This window comes from Salvia hispanica, chromosome 2 (assembly GCF_029641045.1).
Source record: "Salvia hispanica isolate PSC_SH4W2 chromosome 2, Shi_PSC_v1, whole genome shotgun sequence".
Classification (NCBI taxonomy): domain Eukaryota; kingdom Viridiplantae; phylum Streptophyta; class Magnoliopsida; order Lamiales; family Lamiaceae; genus Salvia; species Salvia hispanica.
In genome coordinates, this window is record NC_142693.1 from 19,404,942 (window position 1) to 19,426,544 (window position 21,603).

A 21,603-nucleotide genomic window follows, 5' to 3' on the forward strand; every position below is an offset into this window, starting at 1 on the left:
GCCAATTTTCTCCAGGCTGTAGACTAATAAGATTATAAATATTCAATCATAGCCCTAAATATTTAGATTCCTGGCTAATCCAACCCATTTAATTTCAGGTCTGGCTCACTCGGATTGCGGACTAATCACGTTGAAAATTTCTAACCCCAACCCTTCAAATTTAGTAGGTTATTCGAACCAGCCTACTGACATCCCTAGCCACTATTTATCATCAACATAATTAAGGAGTAGTTAACCAATAAAAAAAACATACCTAATAGTAATAATCAAGTTGGATTAAAAGTTAGTACTAACATGAAGTACATACAATGACATAATATATACAGTGCACTAATTATACATTACAATATAAAATAACTAAGTAAAATACGCAGTCTGATTCGAAATGATACCAATTGAAATACAGCTAAGAGTGCAACCGGTTGTACGGTGCATCTGGTTGCACATCCCTGAGAGTGTGACCGGTTGTACGGTACATCCCACATCCCTGAGAGTGCGACCGGTTGTACGGTGCATCTGGTTGCACGACCGGTTGTACGGTACATTCCGCATCCCTGAGAGTGTGACCGGTTGTACGGTACATCCCACATCCCTGAGAGTGCGACCGGTTGTACGGTGCATCTGGTTGCACGACCGGTTGTACGGTACATTCCGCATCCCTGAGAGTGTGACCGGTTGTACGGTACATCCCACATCCCTGAGAGTGCGACTGGTTGTACGCTGCATCCCACATCCCTAAGAGTGCGACCGGTTGTACGGTGCATCTGGTTGCACGACCGGTTGTACGGTCAATCTCGCATCCTGAGTTAGGAGTGCAACCGGTTGTGGGACCGGAAAAAACAAGTACGACTATGAGTACATTGCAGTATAATGATTAAGAGAGGAAGCTTCAACGCCACAAACACAACCGGCAGACTCCCAAACATAACCAAAATCAGAATCTTCGCCACCAAACCGTGCTTGAAAAACAACAAACATGAGCAAGACACCGCAATCATCACCACGATGGAGAAGAAGAGCATCGACACGCCTACCACCATCCAAATTGGCAGCGCCGTGAGGTAGTCCTCGTCGGTGTAGCGGGACATGAGGATCGAGAGGAACATGAGCATCGAGGTGAGCGAGGAGAGCGCCGCCACCGCCTCCGACACCGGGAAGATCGCAAACATCCTCTTGCTCTGAAGGATTGGGGCGCCGCTGCTGTTGTATCCGCCGGGGACGGTGAAGGCCGTCATGATCACCACCGTCGCGACCAGCATCGTCACCACCATGCACGATTTCGCGGTCTGCTTCATGAATTTCTCCCCTTCCGCCCGTAGCTCTTTGTGCTCGGCCAAGAACAATTCACGAGGCGTTTGCCCTTTCTTGGTCTTCTTGTGTCTGAATGCAGGCCGTACGAGCTTCTCGACCGCCTGAGAATTTTTTTATTTTTCATGTTACATCTAGTATATTTTTCGATATAAAATAAAAGACAAATAGTACTAAAATTCCATACCTTGAACCACAGTACTTCCCGTTGCATCTGCCAAGTGGCCCCGGGAAGGCTGTCGAGCTGACTTTGGGGAACCAATTTCCCCGCCAAATGTAGTAAGTTGTTACCATCATTATCGATATGTTGCTATCAGATCTTTGGTGCCACCCAACTCATACATCAAGTTGAACACTTTGATGTAGCGACACGAAACCGCAACATGAAATATACTATGCGTGTCTTCATTTACCTTGTACAGTAAATTATGGTCATTCCTTAGTAACTCCACTAAAAATTCATCATTTCCTGATTTTGCCGCAATGAATAACAGTTGTGATGAATCTATAGCTGCTTCAACATCTTGTGTGCCAAATTCAGCCTTCTCCCACAAACGATCCATTAATGCGTAGGCATCACACTTAACATTGGTATTTGAATTCTTCATGTAGGCTAGTACTAAATATATTTAGATGAATTAAACATTGTTAGTATATACATGGAAGAAAAGGGTATAATTTATTTTATCAGATTTCGGATTAATACTCCTTTTGCCCAAATCAATTTTATAACCATATATACCATTCATCATTTTCTATATTTACTCATCCATAAAAAATTAGGTAAAATGTAGATTTTCAAAACATGACCCAAAATGCAACAAAAGTCATGACACATAATTGTTGGATCCAAATAAAAAACTAACCATTTCGTTTAATCTTGTCCCAAAGTTGGCCATTGTCACGGGAGAATGCTAATGGCTTCCGCGCAAGGACTTGCAACGGTGCCTCGCCATTTCCATCTTTAGCCACAACCAATGTTTTGTCTCCCAACACGATCTTTATAGCCAGATCTAAATATATAATACACACGCCATATTATAATCGAGAAAATAAAAAATTTTCCACAATCCCTACTCGTATTTACCAATTAAGACAACCTTACCATATAGCTCAGAGTCGATTGTTGATGTTGCAAGTTGACCTTTTCCTGTGGGGTCCAAGATTCGAGTTCAGAGCAATCATAAAGATAGTCAGCCATTTCACCAAATCCTTGCAATGCCGCCATGTAGAGTGGCCAAACCCCTTCATCACCTTTAATCTTTGCTAAATTTGGATATTTTTTCAATATTAACTTAGCAACTTCAATGTGTTCAGCTGCTGCAGCAAAGCATAGAGCGGTGCACCCTTTCTCGTTCTGAGCTGCCACGTCATCTTGTTCCATAACCTCCAATAATTCTGAAACGAAAGTTTCATGGCCTTCAACCGCGGCTACATGCAGTGCAATTTCACCTCCTTCTGTTATCGGTGTTTTGACCAAGTTCTGGGTTTCATTGAATAGCTCACGGACAGCAATCCAGTCTCCCTTAAGTGCAGCTTTGTGTAGCTGCGCGATCTTACTCGTTAATCTTCTTCTGCCTACTTGAATATTCAAGAACGATTGGTTAATTAAAAGTATAGAAGTGAAACAGTACACTTGATGACATTAAACTAAAACATGACCAAATCTGGATAAAAATCTGATTCCCTAAGGTTATGATTCGTCCCATTATTAATTTCATTATTTTTTTTAAATATTTAAATGAATTCCAAATATACATAAATATACAAGTAGTATAAATTCTTTCAAGTATAAAAAAATAATTACTATAAATTATTATTGATAAAAAATTCTAGCGAGACATCAAAGACGAGTGAAATCCTACCTAAAGACGATTAAATAAATTAGATGTCAGGCAAACTAAAAAAATAAAATAAAAGAAATACTATCATTTAATTAATTATTTATGTAAATTATATAGATGTCATAATTCATATATATATATATATATATGTGTGTGTGTGTATATATATATATATAGGGGTGCACTATGGTGCCACCATAGATAGGATAACACCATACCACCAATATAGTCCGTTAGATCTCGTTTATGGACGCCTAGGATTAAGTTTCGTGAAAAAACACGGGTTTGCAGTCTACTGTATTAGATATTGCAGTCATGGTAAACTGCAATATTGTTGTGGTAAGACTGCAATATTCAATGAACAACACTGCAATCTGCTAACGTAAAATTATAAATTTCCTATTTTACCCCTCCGTATTTTTACACGTGGCAGCATGACAAGCACACGATTTTCAGATCCAATGGCCTAAAATGGTGGTATGGTGTTACAATAAAGAGTGTTGTCATTTTAACACACCCCTATATATATAGTCCTATTAACCACAACTCCACTCTTAAAGACCGAACTAGAGACCGAATCTTGACCACATAATCTTGAATTTGATGGAATAGATTAGATAATCAAAGGTTAATTTTCGCACTTCATTATATACTCAATTTACTACAACTCGGGGGAATTTTTGTAATTTCATAATTAGGGTAAAAATTCAAAAATTTACCACATTTCCTGTCACGCATTTTTCGCCGCGATTTCTTCTCTCCTCTCAAAACTTCTCTCAGAAGATAGTTCATCTTCATCTTCCATCGATCATCGATCATCGCCGGCAATATACGATTTCATCGCCGGCAATATACTCGGAAAACTTCACCGAAAACTTCTACCGGCAATAAGTTCAACATTTAATCGGTAGATTAAGTTGCAAAATGGTCGATACTCGGAAAACTTCTACCGAAACTTCTGGTCGCCAGTTGAGTTCTGGCCACATTTCTGATGAAGGTAATACAATTTGAAGCTTTGAAAACTTCTTACTCTTAATTTAATTCATCTATTTCCTGACCTAGATTCTTATTTTCGTCAAAATAGTAAGGAAATATAGTCGCAAGCAGCCGGCTAAATCAGAGACGATCAAAAAGTCAAATCGGAAGCCGGATGCAGATGCTGGAAAAAAAATTACAGATCCAGAAGGTAAAACCGAGGAATGCTTGTTGACTGTTGTATGCTTGTTGCTAGAGGATCTGTTCATTAGTATTCGAACATGAAGTTTCATAAGAGAATGTAGAATTAAACTTAACTGTTGTAGGTAAATCTTCCTTGAATGAGTTTAGAATTTTAGAATAAAAATTAACTGCTGCATTGTTTGATGTTTTTGAAATAAGAATTGGTTGTAACTGAGACCGAGCTTGTTGTTATTTGATTCTGTTGCTTATGATTGTTCTTGATCATGAACCAGTTGGAATTGTAAAAGTTTGAGTTCTTTTTTATGTTTGGATTTGGAGCAAATTGCTTGAATATTTTGATCTATGTCTAGGTTTGCTCTGTATTTGACTTTGCCTAAAATGATTTTGATTATGAATCTCTAATGTTATCATGTAAATGAAGTAATAAAACCTTATACTTAAGTAAATTCCTGAGGAAGAAGGTGTAAAAATATTTGTTATGAATTAGTAATTTGATAAAATGAAGTTAAAGCCCTAATATAAAAACTATCTTGTTTAGAATGTGTGGCTGGGTATGTTGAAATGCATCTAGTTTTTCCAACATCCAACTGTAGCATGTGCCATCTCTTGCTAAAATGATCTATTACTATATAATGAAGTTAATTGTTATTCTTTGTGAACTATCTGTAATTGTGGATGATATGTTAACTTTGATTATGTATTGATTATATAGGAGGTAAAACTTGCTTGTAATGAAGTGATAGACATTAAATATGAACTATCTATTTAATGTGTTGCATGGCTTTAGGATTAAACTCAGCTACTGTGTTGTTTGCACATTTAAATAAGCTATATGTTGTAATAGTTGAAGTAGTAAATTGGTAAGGTGAAGTAATAAATTGATATAATGAAGTAATCTATCTACTAAATGAAGTTATCATGTAAAAGGCTTAGAAATAATTCTGTGCCAGAAAGTAAAAAGTGAAATCTAAGCTATATAATGAAGTTAATTGTGTATTTAATGAAGTAACATAGTGTTCATTGTGAACTATCTGTAACTGTGGATGATATGTATATTTATTCTGTAATCTTGTGTATAGGTGAAAGTTCCTTACAAAAGAAGAAGAATGCAAGTATTTCTTTACAAATCCTCTCTAAATACTTATGCAAGTACCTCATTCATACACTTTATTACTTCATTAATGTTGTCTGTTACTTCATTTATACACTTTATTACTACATTCATGTTAATGCACACATCAATAAACATACAAACTGCTATATGCAGCTGACAATAAATTGAAGGCTCTAGAGAAGAGTATTACACCAACAGAAAAACTACAAGGTTTAATTCATAAACTCACATTATATTTTGATTTAATACAACATGTCATTTTATCCATTGACTAGAATAGTCCTCTTTTTTTTTTCCAGAAATGTTGAATATGAAGAATGTAGCTGGTGGTGGTAATACTTCAAAACAGCTTGCTAATGAAGAATATGAAGTCAATGATGAATTGCGTACAAAGAAAAAACATGACAAGCATCCAGTAGAAGGACATAAAAACAAAGGTATATCAAATGAATGTTGGATTTTTGTTTCATATTTAATATCTCATTTGATGTTCTATTTAAATTAAGTGATAAACTGACATGTTTTAATGAAGTTATTGATGAATTGAGAATGAAGAAAAGACATGACAAGCAGCCTGTAGAAGAACCTCAAAACAGAGGTACTATACAAGTGTTTTCAAATATGATGTTATAAACTATGATCTACTACCCTTGTGTGTGTTTCACTTCCTTGTATCTGGAATTTCTTTACTCGACATTGATTATATTGTAGTGCAGAAAGAGCATTTAAAAATGTGCATTATTGGCATCTCTTTTGACATCATTATTGGATAGTAATGAACTATATTCACTAAATATGAACTAAATTAATATGTTATGAAGTATTTTTGACATGTTATTGAAATAGCTTAATAATACAACAAATTTTAGTGTTAAACCTTAAGCGGTAGTAATGAACTATATTTAATAAATAATGAACCAAATGACTGTCAGTAATGAAGTAAATATCACATTTTATTGAAATATAATGTTAACTTACTTCATTAAGTCGTGCGATTGCTTCATTACATTAGTTTATTACTTCATTTAGTCATGCTATTACTTCATTCAGTCATGCAATTTAATATCAAATATGATGTTAACTTTTATACATTTTATATCATTATCATTATTAATTATAAACATATGTTAGGTATGAAGAGGAGAAGGGGAACTGAACCAGAACATACTTCACTTACTGGGGAAGATGTAAACAGAAAGATGGTAAAGAATGCTAAGAAAGCGTCTAAGATTGTTGATAAAGTTGCTGCAATTAAGGGCACAATAGTTTCTGACAGAGTTCTGTGTCTTAAAAGAGGTCCCACAAAGTTTGTTGAAGCAATAAAATCTCTTAATGAGGAACAACGAAAGGCAGTAGAAGATATGGGTTTTGGGAGTCTTCTTCATTTCAATTTGACCTTTATTCCAGCAAAGCTTGCATATGAGATACTAGATAATTTTGATAAAGATACATGCGGAGTAAAGTTCAAACGAGGAATACTACATATCGGTGATGATGATGTCCATGCCACGCTTGGTTTACCAAATGGTCATTTGAAATTTGAAAGGAATGGACATCAAAAGTTGGACAAAATTCATCAACGAGATTGTTGAATCTTGTAACCGAGCTAGAAAAAATATGGGCCCTGATATGTTTATGAAAAAAATGTTAAGTGATGTTGAAGGTGGGGAAATGTTCAGGAAGATATTCTTGATTTTATTCGACACAATCTTCATTAACCCCTCTGGAGACGGATACTTGACAACACAGATTGAAGAGGTAATCGATGAAATTGATAATGTCAAGGATTATAATTGGTGCGGTTATGTGATTGATTCTCTCCTTCATGCCCACAAGGTTTGGGCTAAAGACAAGAGCAAACCATTCATTGGGCCAGTTTCATTTCTGGTGGTAAGTAACTAAAATATATGGCCTTGAATTAATCTGTTTTAAATATGAAGTATTATTTAGAAATGATGAACTAATGCTAAGTTTCATTTTGTAGCCATGTTATGTTGATAGGATTGTTCTTCAATCACGGCTCGTCACAAGAACATTCCCAACAATCAAGGGCTGGACAAGCAAACTGCTAAACAAAAGACAGAAAATAGAGCTTGAGCCTGGGCCATTTGGAAGAGGCATTAAGGAGGGTATTTTCAATCCTCAAAGAAGTAATCTGTTTGAAGAGGGTGGAAAGCATGACATTGGCACCTTATCTTGCATAAAAGGAAGTGTTATCTCTGCTGCTGCAAAACGTAGAAAGCACTTTATCAAAGTTATGGGAATTGCAGCTGATGCACTAAGTGAACTTATGAAGAATATAGAAGAAGAGGCAGAAGAGGTCAAGAAAGATGGCTGCTCTAAAGTTGCAGCTAAATGCTCATTGAAAATGATGGGCGTGCAAGAGATGGGACAAGAAGAAGATGGCATTGAAATCCAAAACATGTCTCAAGCAATGCAAGATGACGACGTTGATGATCCAGAATTTATTGCTGCAGTTGAGAAAGTAATGAAGGTGGTAGAGCAAAGAAAAAGATGGGAAACAGAAGGTCCTTCGTTTGATTTAGGATTTGAGGTTGGTGGAAGGAATGTAAGTGGATGGATGGCTTCTTGATTGAAAACTTGGATATTGTAGTATGGGAATTTTGTTGTGTTGTAATTCATATAAACAATGGGATGTAACTAACTGACTTATTTTGATTTGTATTTGGGGATGAACTAAACTTATTTTGTTGTAAAATATGAAATGGTTTTTGGAACTAATTTGTTGTATTTAGGCAATGGTGAACAGTTGTTCATTGGGTTTTGTTTGTGTTGTTGTTTATAATTGACAGGTCGATAATACACCGCCAAAGGACATATATACCAGGAACTATATCTTCGAGGATGTACAATTCATTCCCATAGATGATATGAATAAGGTAAAATATTACCTTGCTTTTTATTAAGTGTGTTTGAAGTAATATTTCAGTATAATGAAGTAAATATTGTACTAAATGAACTACTTTTTACCTTTCCCTTTATTAATTCAGTTTGAAGTAATATTTCAGTATAATGAAGTAATATTTCAGTATAATGAAGTAACTGTCATACTGAATGGATTGTTTGTTATATAATACTATTGGCAGGGTCTCAATGTACAAATGGCAGATGTTACATTGCCATCAAACCTCAGTGTTGACGCAGGCCTTATGGATAACTTAAATGCTAATATAATGGAGAAGGTAAAATCTGAATTTTCATAAGTATACATCTCAAACAATGAAATAGCTTGATCTTGGAATAAATAATTTTCTAAATCAATACCAGGATTTGAATACATTATGTGTTGTTCAACATGGATCAAATGTGAGATTGCATATAGATGATGAGCCAAAGGATGATGGAACCAAGGTATAAATCTAAATTATATTACATGATTAAAAATCTTTATCACCATACTACACACAACATACAACAATGTGACATGATCCATTTACTTGTTTGATCTATGTTTACAAATGTCAAACCTAACAAGCACTGAATACTTTTTACTTCATTATATTAATAATTTGGTTCATTATGTAGAAGATTCAGTGTATTATGAATTAACTATCTTATTTAATGAAGTATTTTGTTATGTTATTCTACTTCTAGGATCTTAATATACAAATGGCAGATGTTACAGCAATCAAAGTTCAGTGTTACCTTGCCTTTTATTAACTCTATTTGAAGTAATAGTTCATTATTATGAAGTAATTTTCTTACTGAATGAACTATTATTTACCTTGCATTTTATTAACTTTGTTTGAAGTAATATTTCAGTATGATGAAGTAACTGTCATACTGAATGAACTATTTTTTATATAATACTACTGGCAGGGTCTTAATATACAAATGACAGATGTTACAATGCCATCAAACTTCAATGTTGACGCAGGCCTTATGGATAACTTAAAAGCTAATATAATGGAGAAGGTAAAATCTGAATTTTTAGAAGTATACACCTAAAACAATGAAATAGCTTGTCCTTGGAATGAATAATATAATGAATAATTTTCTAAATCAATACCAGGATTTGAATTTATTATGTGTTGTTCAACATGGATCAAATGTGAGATTGCATATAGATGATGAGCCAAAGGATGATGGAACCAAGGTATAAATCTAAGTTACATAATTAAAAATCTTTATCACCCTACTACACACAACATACAACCATGTGACATGATCCCTTTACTTGTTTGATCCATGTTTACAAATATCAAACCTAACAATAACTGAATACTTTTTACTTCATTATATAAATAATTTGGTTCATTATGTAGAAGATCCAGTTCATTATGAATTAACTATCTTATTTAATGAAGTATTTTGTTATGTTATTCTATTTCCAGTATCTTAGTATACAAATGACAGATGTTACACAGCCATCAAAGTTCAGTGTTACCTTGCCTTTTATTAACTCTATTTGAAATAATATTTCATTATTATGATGTAATTGTCGTACTGAATGAACTATTTACTACCTTGTATTTTATTAACTCTGTTTGAAGTAATATTTCACTGTCATACTGAATGAACTATTTTTTATATAATACTACTGGCAGGGTCTTAATGTACAAATGGCAGATGTTACACAGCCATCAAACTTCAGTGTTGATGCTAGACTTATGGAAAACTTAAGAGTTAATCTAACGGACAAGGTAAAATAAGAATTTTAGAAGTAAACATCTTAAATAATGAAGTATATTGTCCCTAAAATGGATCATTTTCTGAACCACTACCAGGATTTGAATACACCGTGTGTTGATCAGCATAGATCCAATGTCAGATTTCATAAAGATGATGGAACCAAGGTACAAATATAATTTATATAATTAAAATTATTTATCCCTCTACACACAACATAAAAACATTGCAATGATCCTTTTTCTTTATTAATCTATGTTTATGAATATCAAACAACACTGCATATTTTGTACTTCATTATATTTACAATTTAGTTTATTATGTAGAATATTAATATGGATGCGGAAATTGAGTCAGTGTTGAATGCTTACAAGGATATAGACATGGATGATGATTTCATGGAAAGTGGTTTGGTTGGTAAGCCAGTGTCAACTGAGATCATTGTTTACAACGCCAATAAGGTATAATAATTGATTTATTTATTGCATTAATTATTTATTGCATTAATTGGTTGGTAAGCCAGTGTCAACTGAGTTCATTGTTTACTGGAAGCTATAATAATTGATTTATTTATTGCAAACAATAGATCAAAACTTTGAAGGAACGAATGGATGTACGTACTAGAAATGAGAAAACTGTGTCTCATGCATTGAGATCTCCATTCAATGAACGACCAGTTAAGATTACAAACAAGCTCAGTAAAGATAAAAAAAGAATCACATTACTGGATTCTTACAACACATAAAACAGAAAAGTATGATTTCTAAATTATTTTCTAACAGTGTATCACATTATTTTTACTGGTATGTGAAATTCTAACATATATTAAAATATATGCAGACTTGAACTTGTTTATGACGATGACGTTGTAAAAGTTACAAAGATGGAAATGTGTTCCTTGATACCTAGGGTATTAATTGTGGTTGGCGTTATAGATACATGGGCTTCCTACCTCAACAATATGGAAGAATTTAGATCAGTGTACTCATCAAGACGCCTATTTTTCACCACTTATCCATGTGTAAGTACATATTATTTAAATTAAATAATATTAATTGTTGTGAAAATCCTAACTATGTTAATATACAGTTGTATACAATTGTTACAAAGCCTCAAAACATGGATGTCAGCAAAATCATTGCAAACTTCTGCAGCAACTTAGACAGAGAGTTGAAGGAAATACCAAATTTCAAATGGGAACATGTGGACACGGTAGAAGCATCATTCTGCTGCATCTAAATTTTTTATGATGTATTAATTTGAAAAAATGAAGTTAAAGCTATACTGTATAAACCTATGAAGTAATTAATTGGCAAAATGAAGTAATAAATCTTAATAGTGAAGTAATACACTCTAAATATGAACTATCTATTTACTGTTTTGTATGAGTTTAGGGTTTTAGGAATAAACTAAGCTGCTGTGTTTTTTCATATTCTTCAGATATTTAACAATACTTCATTCTCCCAGTATTTTACTTCATTCTTGTAATCTTTTACTTCATTACATAGGTCTTTTTCCCCATATGTGCGAATGAGCATTATTATGGTATTTGCTTTTGCTTCAAAACATATGGAATTGTTGTACTAGATAACTCTGAAAATGGCGATGACAATGATCTCACAACCAATTATAGTGACATTCCAGAGACCTTGGTTTGTATTCTTCACATATTATTTAATTTTATTACACTTATATATGATACACAACTAAAATTAACATATATATTATTATAAATGCAGAGATCATATTTTTTTCACTTCCTCACCAACATTGGTCTTCACAAACAGTGCAAGACAATATCCAATGCTAAAATACAGAGATTCAAAATGCCATGGAGAACTTCTGAAAATGTTGAAGACTGTGGAGTATTTCTAATGCGCCACATGGAAACATACAAGGGTGAGCGCGAAGGTTGCTGGAACTGTGACTTAAAAAAATCAAGTTCAGGTGTGCTCCAGAGCTTGAGGGCCAAATATTGCTCAGCGTTGATGTTAGCAAATAACAGCCATACAAGCTTCAACAACAAACAAGTTACAGCAGCACACTATGAGGAGGAAAACAATAGCCATGAAATAGATATTGAGAAAATGATTGCAGCATATTTAAAGAAAAAATAAAGATTTTAGCAGATTAAGTTTTGAAATATACATAGATCTGTTTTGAGCAATTCAAAATAAAGTACTTCACCTTTTAATGTTGTTCTATATTAGATTTAAATGTCGCATTGAATAATATATATAGTTCATTGGGTAGTTAATTTGTAGAATGAAGTAATAAATTCTAATAATGAAGTGGAAATCTATAATAATGAAGTATCAGACTTTTATTATGAAGTACCTATTTACTGCGTTGTATGGGTTTATGTTTTAAATTTAACTGTTGTGTTATTTGAAGATAAAAATGAACTAAATATAGCCATTGAATGATATAATAACCTAATGTCAATTAATAAGCTAATGATTTGTTTTCATAATAAGCTAAACTATAAAACTATAAAATATTTTTAGCATAAAAAAAAATATATATCACAATAAGCCATTATAAAAACAATTCAGTCTATACTCTTTAAGATTGCAAAAAGTTTAAACTAATTCAAATTCAAAGTGTAAATGAAATAAGAAACTAATGTTCTGAAGTACAGAACTTAAAAACTGAAGAAAAAAACATATACCACTTAAGTAATAAACTACGGAACAGAACTACTGTTAGAGAACAGAACAACAAGCATCAACATTGTTGTTTCCTCTTTTCTTCTTCTTCAACTCCTGTATCTTGTCACAATTCCTTGAATCATGCTGACCAGTCTCACCACATTTGCCACATTTCCTTCCAGGTTTCGACAACTCTCTTATTTCTTTCTCAAGGCGTGAAAGACGTTGACCTGAACCCTTGGTGTTGACAACATCAGGTGGATGAACTTCTATTTCACTAGGGACTTCTGAGCCATGAAAATCCTCAATCATCTGTCTCTTTTCACTTATAGACAATACATTTCCCTCACCAAGTACTTCTTTTTTCCCTTCAGCCATAATATGTCTAAATGCACGAATTTTATCACCATCTCCCTCTATAAGCCGTGTGATATCATAAAAAACTGCATGCATATCCCTGTATTCCTGCTTCGTGTCATCCACAACAATAAATGACTCAATATTATCATCAAAACCAAAATGCACAGGCTTGACAAATTTAGATTTCAACCAGCGTCCTCCATGTAACTCATCAGGGACTAACTTCATTTTTTTGTTTCTCAAGATCCAAAATATGTGACTGCAAACGAGCCCAAGCCTCTCAAACATCTTACAACCACATGCATATGAATCACAAGAAATTGAGTATGAAACTGTCTAGTTCTTTGAGAACTTATCATTCAACACATAAATCTCATTCTCACCAACGGTTGACACTGTCACCATGGTGACATTATCGACTGCTTCCTCAATCTCACTCTGAATTAGATTGAAACCACTGTCACTGTAAATTGTTGATGCATGCTTCTCAAGAGCCGAATTTGTTTTCAAAGTTGGAATTGTGTTAAAATCCAAGTATTCAAGCCTATTATTGTTGCTCCTTTGACCATCCAATGCATTGTTGTAATACATAAGAAATTCAACAAGATTAGATTGAGACTTGGAGTACCTCTTGAAGAATATGTTCTGAGATTCAGATATAGATGTGGTCTTTATCAGTGAACTCATTGAAAAATCCCTAAAATATGCAGGAACTGTAGTTCATCAAGTAATAAAAATACTTCATTTAATGGCTAATATACTTCAGCAGACAGAAAATATGTTTCCAAAGGAGGATACGTACCCAATATTTTCGTGAATCAAACATAGAGGTAAACCACTCATTGTCCTTAAGCCCATATTTTTCCATTACATTATTCCAGGATTCTTCAAATTCTTCAGGCTCTATCAACTCAGACCAAACACAACTATTTAACTCCTTTTTCAAATCTTCATTGCCAAGTTGACTCTTTGGTAACTTTTCCACAACTTTAAACATGATGTGCCACATGCACCATCGATGTCTTGTATCAACAAGGACTCTTTCCACAACAACCTTCATTCCCAAATCCTGATCAGTAATGATCAATTTTGGTGTAGAACCCATGCATTTGACAAAACGTTCAAACAACCATGAGAAAGAATCGGCATTTTCCTTAGATAATAAGCCTGCACCAAATGTTACATGTCTTCCATGGTTGTCTTTTCCTGTGAACGGTGCAAATATCATGCAGTACCTGCATTAAATCAATTCATCAAAAAGATTCAGTAAATGTAATGCAGTACATGAATTATAACTTAGTTCATTCTGTTTGGTAAATACTTCATCTTGTCGGAGTTTTACTACATTCAACTAAGAATTCTAAATAATTATGCACTCACTTCATTCCAGTAGACTATTAATTCATTATTGACAGTTACTAGTACCTAAAGTAAATGTTTCATGCATATGCAAGTTGATCACATCAATAATCATTTTACTATAAACAACATACTTCATACCTGTTAGTTGAATAGGTTGTGTCAAACGATGCTATATCACCGTAGAGATGGAAATTCTTCTTAGCAATGGGATCACACCAGAAAAGACGAGTGAGCCTATCTTTGGAGTTCACCTCAAAATCATAAGTGAATGCCGGACAATTCTCCTTCTTTCGGCTCATTTCATTAAGTATCATCTGTGCATCTGCCCCACGAGTAAATGCTCTCAAGTCGCGCCTATAATTTCGAACTTCTACAACCGTACACCCAACGTAATCCATCCCACCAAGAACCTCATTCAGCAACTTAAAAGTCAACGTAGGACCTATGTTTGCACTTGCACAATCTAATATAAATTTCTGATGCATTAGATCAATGTTACGATTCAGCCTCATGAATCGCCTATGGCGTCCCTCAACCATATCATGATTATGTTTTTCTTCAAACTGTTTGACAACATAACCAATTCCCTTACAAAACTTAATCCCAATTTTAGACTTGCAAAAACACTTCCTAGAAGAACGTCTGCGTTTTGACTCATGCCCTTGCATTTTATTTTTCTTCTGACCTTCTCTACTGCACACAACATATAACCATGTGACAAGATCCCCCTCCTTCTTTGATCCATGTTTACGAGTGTCAAACCCAACATGCCGTGCATACTTATTATAGAACTCAGTAGCATCATCAAGTTTAGGAAAAATCTGTCCTACATAGGGCTTTAGTTGGGATGGACAGTCAGGTAGGTATGACACTGATATAAAACATGCAAACTATTGTCAGTGGAAAATTAAAACAAACAATTTATGTCTACAAATTTAGTTCATTATAACAACAGTTTAGTTCATTTAGTTGTTTTATTACTTCATTATAACAACAATTTAGTCGAATTAATGGCATATTTTAATGTGCAAACAACAAATCAGTTAAAGATGTTACTTCATTATAATATTTTATTAATTCATTTTAACTGTGATTTAGTTCATTATTATGAATTATTACTTCATTTTAACAGTGATTTAGTTCATTATTATGAATTATTACTTCATTTTAGTAATAAAACCTAACTGTATAAACAAATCAATGATATTACTTCATTATCATAATTTACTACTTCATCTTATCAGTTTATTACTTCATTAAAAAGAATATGTAGTTCATTTTAATGTGCAAACAAGTCAGCATATACACTACAATAATATCAGCATTTAATATTCAATAAGAACATAAGTTCAGTTTTAATGGTTATTACTTCAGGATAACTTAACTTTACTTCATTATAACAACAATTTAGTCGAATTGATGGCATACTTTAATATGCAAACAACACATCAGTTAAAGATGTTACTTCATGATAATATTTTATTAATTCATTTTAACAGTGATTTACTTCATTATTATGAATTATTACTTCATTTTAGTAATAAAACCTACTGTATAAACAGATCATTTATATTACTTCATTATCATAACTTATTACTTCATTTTATGAATTCAATACTTCATACTACCTAGATTATAATTAAAAGGAAAACAGATCATTTATATTACAGAATCTTATCAGTTTATTACTTCATTCTCATGTTTTATTACTTCGTTTTGGTAATAAACCTAACTGTATAAACAAATCAATGATATTACTTCATTATCATAATTTATTACTTCATCTTATCAATTAATTACTTCATTAAAAAGAATATGTAGTTCATTTTAATGTGCAAACAAGTCAGCATATATACTACAATAATATCAACATTTAATATTCAATAAGAACAAAAGTTCAGTTTTACTGATTATTACTCAGGATAACTTAACTTTACTTCATTATGAGTACAAATCGCATATACACTACAATAATATCAGCATTTAATATTCAACAAGAACAAAAGTTCAGTTTTACTTGTTATTAGTTCGGGATAACCAAAGTGTAGTTCATCATGAGTACAAATCGCATATACACTACAAACATGACAAAAATTTGTTTTACTTCATTAGTTTTAAGCTCATGGATCAGCGTTCCAACGTTGCAACGTAGTTTTTAGCTCATTTTTCCGACCATTTACTTCGTTATTAATATGATTACACTACAAACATAAAAAACATCAAAAATAACACATTACTCAATTGGAAAAAGTCATGAACCTTCAACCGTGGTATTATCTGATTCTGGCTCTAAATCTGAATCTGAATCCGTATCAAAAAGAGATCCTCCTGGATTAGTAAGATCATCCATAATCGATCCAACATTGTTCGATGTAGATCCAGTTGAAGTAGATCCTGTTAGAATATAGAGGAAAATGGTAGTTCCTAGGAGTATACCATTTATGATATCATGAGTCCCAAGTACGTAGAGTTCCTATGCTCATTTATTGTGTAAGTTCAAGAGTCTCCTCCACCCCTATAAATACATGGGTGTAGGATATTCACAATAACAAGTTGAAAACAAATTCCCTATAATGTCTAATGCTTCTTCCCTCTCGATTATCCAAAACAATATGGTATCAGAGCAGGTTGAGCAATAAGAACTCAGAATATAACATCATCATTATCCAGCCACATACAAATCTCCAACCCTTAGCCAAAAGGCAGAAGCCTGCATCCATCAGAAAGATACAATGTCAGAATCTGAAAATGAGAGCAAGAGTTCTATGGTGAACTTCTCAACAGACGACATTGCCATGAAGTTTGCGGAGTTTCTCCAAAACCTCCAAACCTCCACGCCAATCACCCAACGTCAGACAACGGTGAATACGGACAACCTCGGTGAGGTAGTCGTCTCAACCAAGTTATCGGGAGACAACTACCCGCTATGGGCGAACTTGATCAAACGTGCGATTGGAAGAAAGGGTTTAACATCCCATATCTCGAAGGGCTCAGAACCACCGGCAGAAACAGATCCCAACCACGAGACATGGCAAAAACTGGATCATTGTGTATTTGGATGGATCATCAACAACATAGAGCCCGAGCTCGTGAATGAAGTATCGCAATATCCAACCGCTCAAGAACTGTGGGAAGGCCTAGCCGTGACATACGACAGCGGAGGGGATTCTCTCCAAGTTTACAATTTACACAGAAAAGCGAGTAACATGAAGCAGGGCGAACTGACCCTCGAGCAACTGTGGCATCGACTCCAGAATATCTGGATGTCGATTGATCGAAGAAAACCGAATCCGATGAAGTATGCAGAGGACATTACCATCTACAACATAGAGAGGCAAGAGACAAGGCTGTTCCAATTCTTGATGGCCCTTAATGATAACTACGAAGCAACTCGGAAGGAGATCCTAAAAATGGACCCTCTTCCCTCGGTGAAAAACGCCTACGCCACCGTCCGACGTGAAGCCACAAACGAAGGGGTGCTCAAACCAGTCGAAACTCAAGGAAACCCAGCAGACGAAGGCATTGGAGCAGGGCTAGCAATTCGCGGCGGCGGACGGAGCGGGCTGACTCCACAACGAGAAGATGACCGGCGCTACGAGGATGACAAAAACAAATTAGTCTGTACACACTGCGGTGGAAGAAAACACACCAAGGAACAATGCTTCCTCATCGTCGGCTATCCCGATTGGTGGGAGGAGATGAAGCGAAAACGGGCAAATCGGAACGGCAACAATCGAGGAGGTAGAGGGAACGGCGACCACCGCAATCGGGCTGCCGGCGCTGCTAATTTAGCTGGTAGCACCGGCTGCTCCACCGCCGGAAGAAATGAAGCTGGAGGGTCAGGGAGTGCAGCGGCGCAGATTGGAAATGAAATCGCGTCTGCTAGCGTTGTGAAAGGTAAAGAGGGGTTTGATTTTAAATTAAACCCCTCAGCTTCACCTTTACTACATTCCAGTCCCTCTGATTTCGAAATATTTGAAACAATACCCCATTCTCTTTTTTTGAGATCCCCAAACAAAGTGAAATCCGATATTGACCCCATTTACTCCCATATCATTGGAAAAAGGCCCCTAGACTCTAGGAAATTTGAAATTGACCCTGAAATAAATTGCAAAAATAGGTTTCAAATTCTAGAAAATTTTCCTACAGCCTGTAGTATATCCGGATCTTCATATAAAGATAAGGATTTGATGATTCTGATTTTACTAGGATGACCAAACCTCACAAGAAATACGTCCAAACTGCCAATGGGGAATTTCTCACTGTCCAAGGAACTGGAACCATTAATATTTCACCAGCTCTGAAAATCTCGAATTGCCTATATGTCCCAACCTTGTCCCATAAGTTATTATCTGTCAGTCATGCCACGAAGGAACTGAATTGCACCTTACTAATGCAACCATCTTTTTGCATGTTGCAGGATATTCAGACGGGGATGATTGTTGGGCGTGGCACTGAGCGACGTGGCCTCTACTATGTGGATGAGGTAGCTCAACAGAGTACTGCGATGCTGACTCACGGATCCACAGACAGACAGGCTTGGCTATGGCATCGTCGATTAGGTCACCCGTCGCTAGGTTATCTTAAAGTTCTATTTCCTAGTTTTGATAAAATCGCTCGTATGGATTGTGATACTTGTTTTTTGGCCAAGAGTCATCGACATTCTTTTAAGGCTAATAATTCCCGTGTGGATCAAGTTTTTTCTCTTATTCATTCTGATGTGTGGGGACCAGCTCCAATTATGGGCGGTCAAGGGTTTAGATATTTTGTGTTATTTATCGATGATTGTTCACGCATGACATGGATATATTTCATGAAGTCTAAGTCAGAAGTTTTTGATAAATTTGTTCTATTCTATACTTTTGTTCAAACCCAGTATAAGAAAAATATACAAATCCTTAGGTCTGATAATGGGGGGGAGTATGTCAATGCCCAAATGCAACAATTCTTTGTTAAAAATGGCCTTGTACATCAAACCACTTGCCCTCACACACCTGAGCAAAACGGGGTAGCAGAACGAAAGAATAGGAAACTTCTTGAAATGACCAGAGCCCATCTTATAGAATCCAAAGTCCCAAAGTCCTTTTAGCCAGAAGCCTTAGCCACCTCTGTCTATACTCTAAACTGTTTACCCACTAAAGGCCTTGAAAAAAAATCTCCCATTCAGGTCTTATCTACCTACACAAAAATACCTCTTCCACTCACACTTGAGCCTAGAATCTTTGGATGCTCTACTTTTATTCATATACCAAAACACGAAAGGTCTAAATTCTCTCCATGTGCTGTGAAAGGTGTCTTTGTTGGATATGCACAACAACAAAAAGGTTATCGGTGCTACGACCCCAAAGCTAAATGCATGTTTATCACAATGAACTGTGATTTCGTAGAAAACGAGTATTTTTATCACCAACTTAGCATTCAGGGGGAGGAAAATCAAACAAAAAACTCGAGTGACCCGCTAAGTTTTCTTCCTAATCTCATCACCAGTCCTATGCCAAGTCCTGATCCTGAAGTGGATTCAACAGAGAAGGTTAGCTCTACCACCGAGCAGGCCTCAAACACTCCAGCAGAGCCCGCTGAGCCTAGTGACGAGGCCCCAACATCCCTGACTGATTATCCTAAGGTAAGGGATTATGACCTAAGTGAATTGGATGTTATTGAGACTGACATTGATTGTAGAATGGAAACTAGCCAAGGTGAGCCAGAAACTTCAAGACAACCTGTCCTTCCTTCACGAATTAACAGAGGAGTGCCCCCAAAACGGTACACCCCAGATTGGAAGGGAAGAAAAGCCCGCTATCCCATTGCCTACTCTATGACTGCCCAGATAACTAAAATGGCACGAGCATTTGAAGCTGCCTTATATAAGGATGAAATACCAAACTCAGTAGAGGAAGCAATGAAGCACAAACACTGGAGAGAAGCTATGAAGAAAGAGATGGACGCCCTCTTGAAGAACAACACTTGGGAGAAGTGTACATTGCCAGAAGGAAAGAAACCAGTTGGGTGCAGGTGGATCTTCACAATCAAACGACGAGCTGATGGATCAATTGAGAGGTACAAAGCTAGACTGGTCGCAAAGGGATACACTCAGACCTATGGAGTGGACTATGCTGAGACCTTCTCACCGGTGGCAAAAATGAGTACAGTCAGAATCCTACTTTCAGTCGCTGCAAATCAGAATTGGCCGCTCCACCAATTTGATGTCACCAATGCCTTCCTCCATGGTGAATTGAAGAAGGAAGAAGAAGTTTACATGGAGGTTCCCCCTGGATACTCGGACGATTTTGCATCTGGACAAGTCTGTCGCTTAAAGAAAACCCTATATGGCCTGAAACAGTCCCCAAGAGTATGATTTGGAAGATTCTGCCAAGCAATGGAGAAGTATGGCTACCAGCAAAGTAACTCGGACCACACTTTGTTCATCAAGAAAGTAGGTAACAAAGTAACTTGTCTTCTTATCTACGTGGATGACATGATTATTACAGGAAATGATACAGAAGAAATCAAGGAGCTGAGAGCGAACTTGTTTAACGAGTTTGAAATGAAGGATCTAGGTGCACTAAAATACTTTCTTGGAATTGAGGTCCTAAGATCTAAAAAGGGTATATTTCTACGACAAAAGAAATATGTTCTTGATCTTCTGACAGAAACTGGCCTACTTGACTGCAAACCAGCTGAGACGCCCATGACACAGAATCATGGCCTGAAGATAGAAGCAGGAGCACAAGCCACAGATAGAGAACGTTATCAACGTTTGGTGGGGAAGCTAATCTATCTAGCTCATACCAGACCGGACATAGCTTATGCTGTTGGAGTAATAAGCCAGTTTATGCATAACCCACAGGAGGAACACATGAATGCAGCAATGAGGGTAGTAAGATACCTAAAGGGCACAGTAGGATATGGAGTTTTGCTAAAAAGTGAAGGGCACTTGGAAGTCTCGGGGTACACTGATGCTGATTGGGCGAGTAATCCGATTGACCGAAAATCTACTGTCGGATACTTCACCTTTATAGGTGATAACCTTGTCACTTGGAGAAGCAAGAAACAGAAAGTTGTGGCACTTTCTAGTGCCGAAGCAGAATTTCGAGGCGTCAAGAGTGGAGTCACCGAACTCCTATGGATACGAAGA

General features: G+C 35.6%; 3 protein-coding genes and 1 pseudogene across 3 annotated transcripts; 1 reads left to right on the top strand and 3 right to left on the bottom strand.

The window, feature by feature from the left end:
• Positions 1-384: 384 nt before the first annotated feature.
• On the bottom strand, positions 385-3,971 carry LOC148931751 (uncharacterized; annotated as a pseudogene).
• An 8,705-nt stretch (positions 3,972-12,676) lies between these two features.
• LOC125188575 (protein FAR1-RELATED SEQUENCE 5-like) lies at positions 12,677-16,847 on the bottom strand. The gene is made up of 3 exons (XM_089063721.1): positions 16,728-16,847; positions 14,607-15,339; positions 12,677-14,341 (listed from the first exon to the last, which is right to left on the bottom strand). Exons 1-3 carry the CDS (start codon positions 16,816-16,818, stop codon positions 13,852-13,854), a joined length of 1,314 nt encoding a protein of 437 aa, XP_088919847.1. The 5' UTR covers positions 16,819-16,847; the 3' UTR covers positions 12,677-13,851.
• Positions 12,801-13,793, bottom strand: LOC148931752 (protein FAR1-RELATED SEQUENCE 5-like). Its single transcript, XM_089064873.1, has 2 exons — positions 13,494-13,793; positions 12,801-13,394 (listed from the first exon to the last, which is right to left on the bottom strand). The coding sequence occupies exons 1-2, from the start codon at positions 13,791-13,793 to the stop codon at positions 12,801-12,803; spliced, it is 894 nt and encodes a 297-aa protein (XP_088920999.1).
• Positions 16,762-20,823, top strand: LOC125206674 (uncharacterized). Its single transcript, XM_089064874.1, has 4 exons — positions 16,762-18,375; positions 18,678-18,822; positions 18,889-19,087; positions 19,760-20,823. The coding sequence occupies exons 1-4, from the start codon at positions 17,201-17,203 to the stop codon at positions 20,821-20,823; spliced, it is 2,583 nt and encodes an 860-aa protein (XP_088921000.1). The 5' UTR covers positions 16,762-17,200.
• The last annotated feature ends 780 nt before the right edge of the window (positions 20,824-21,603 follow it).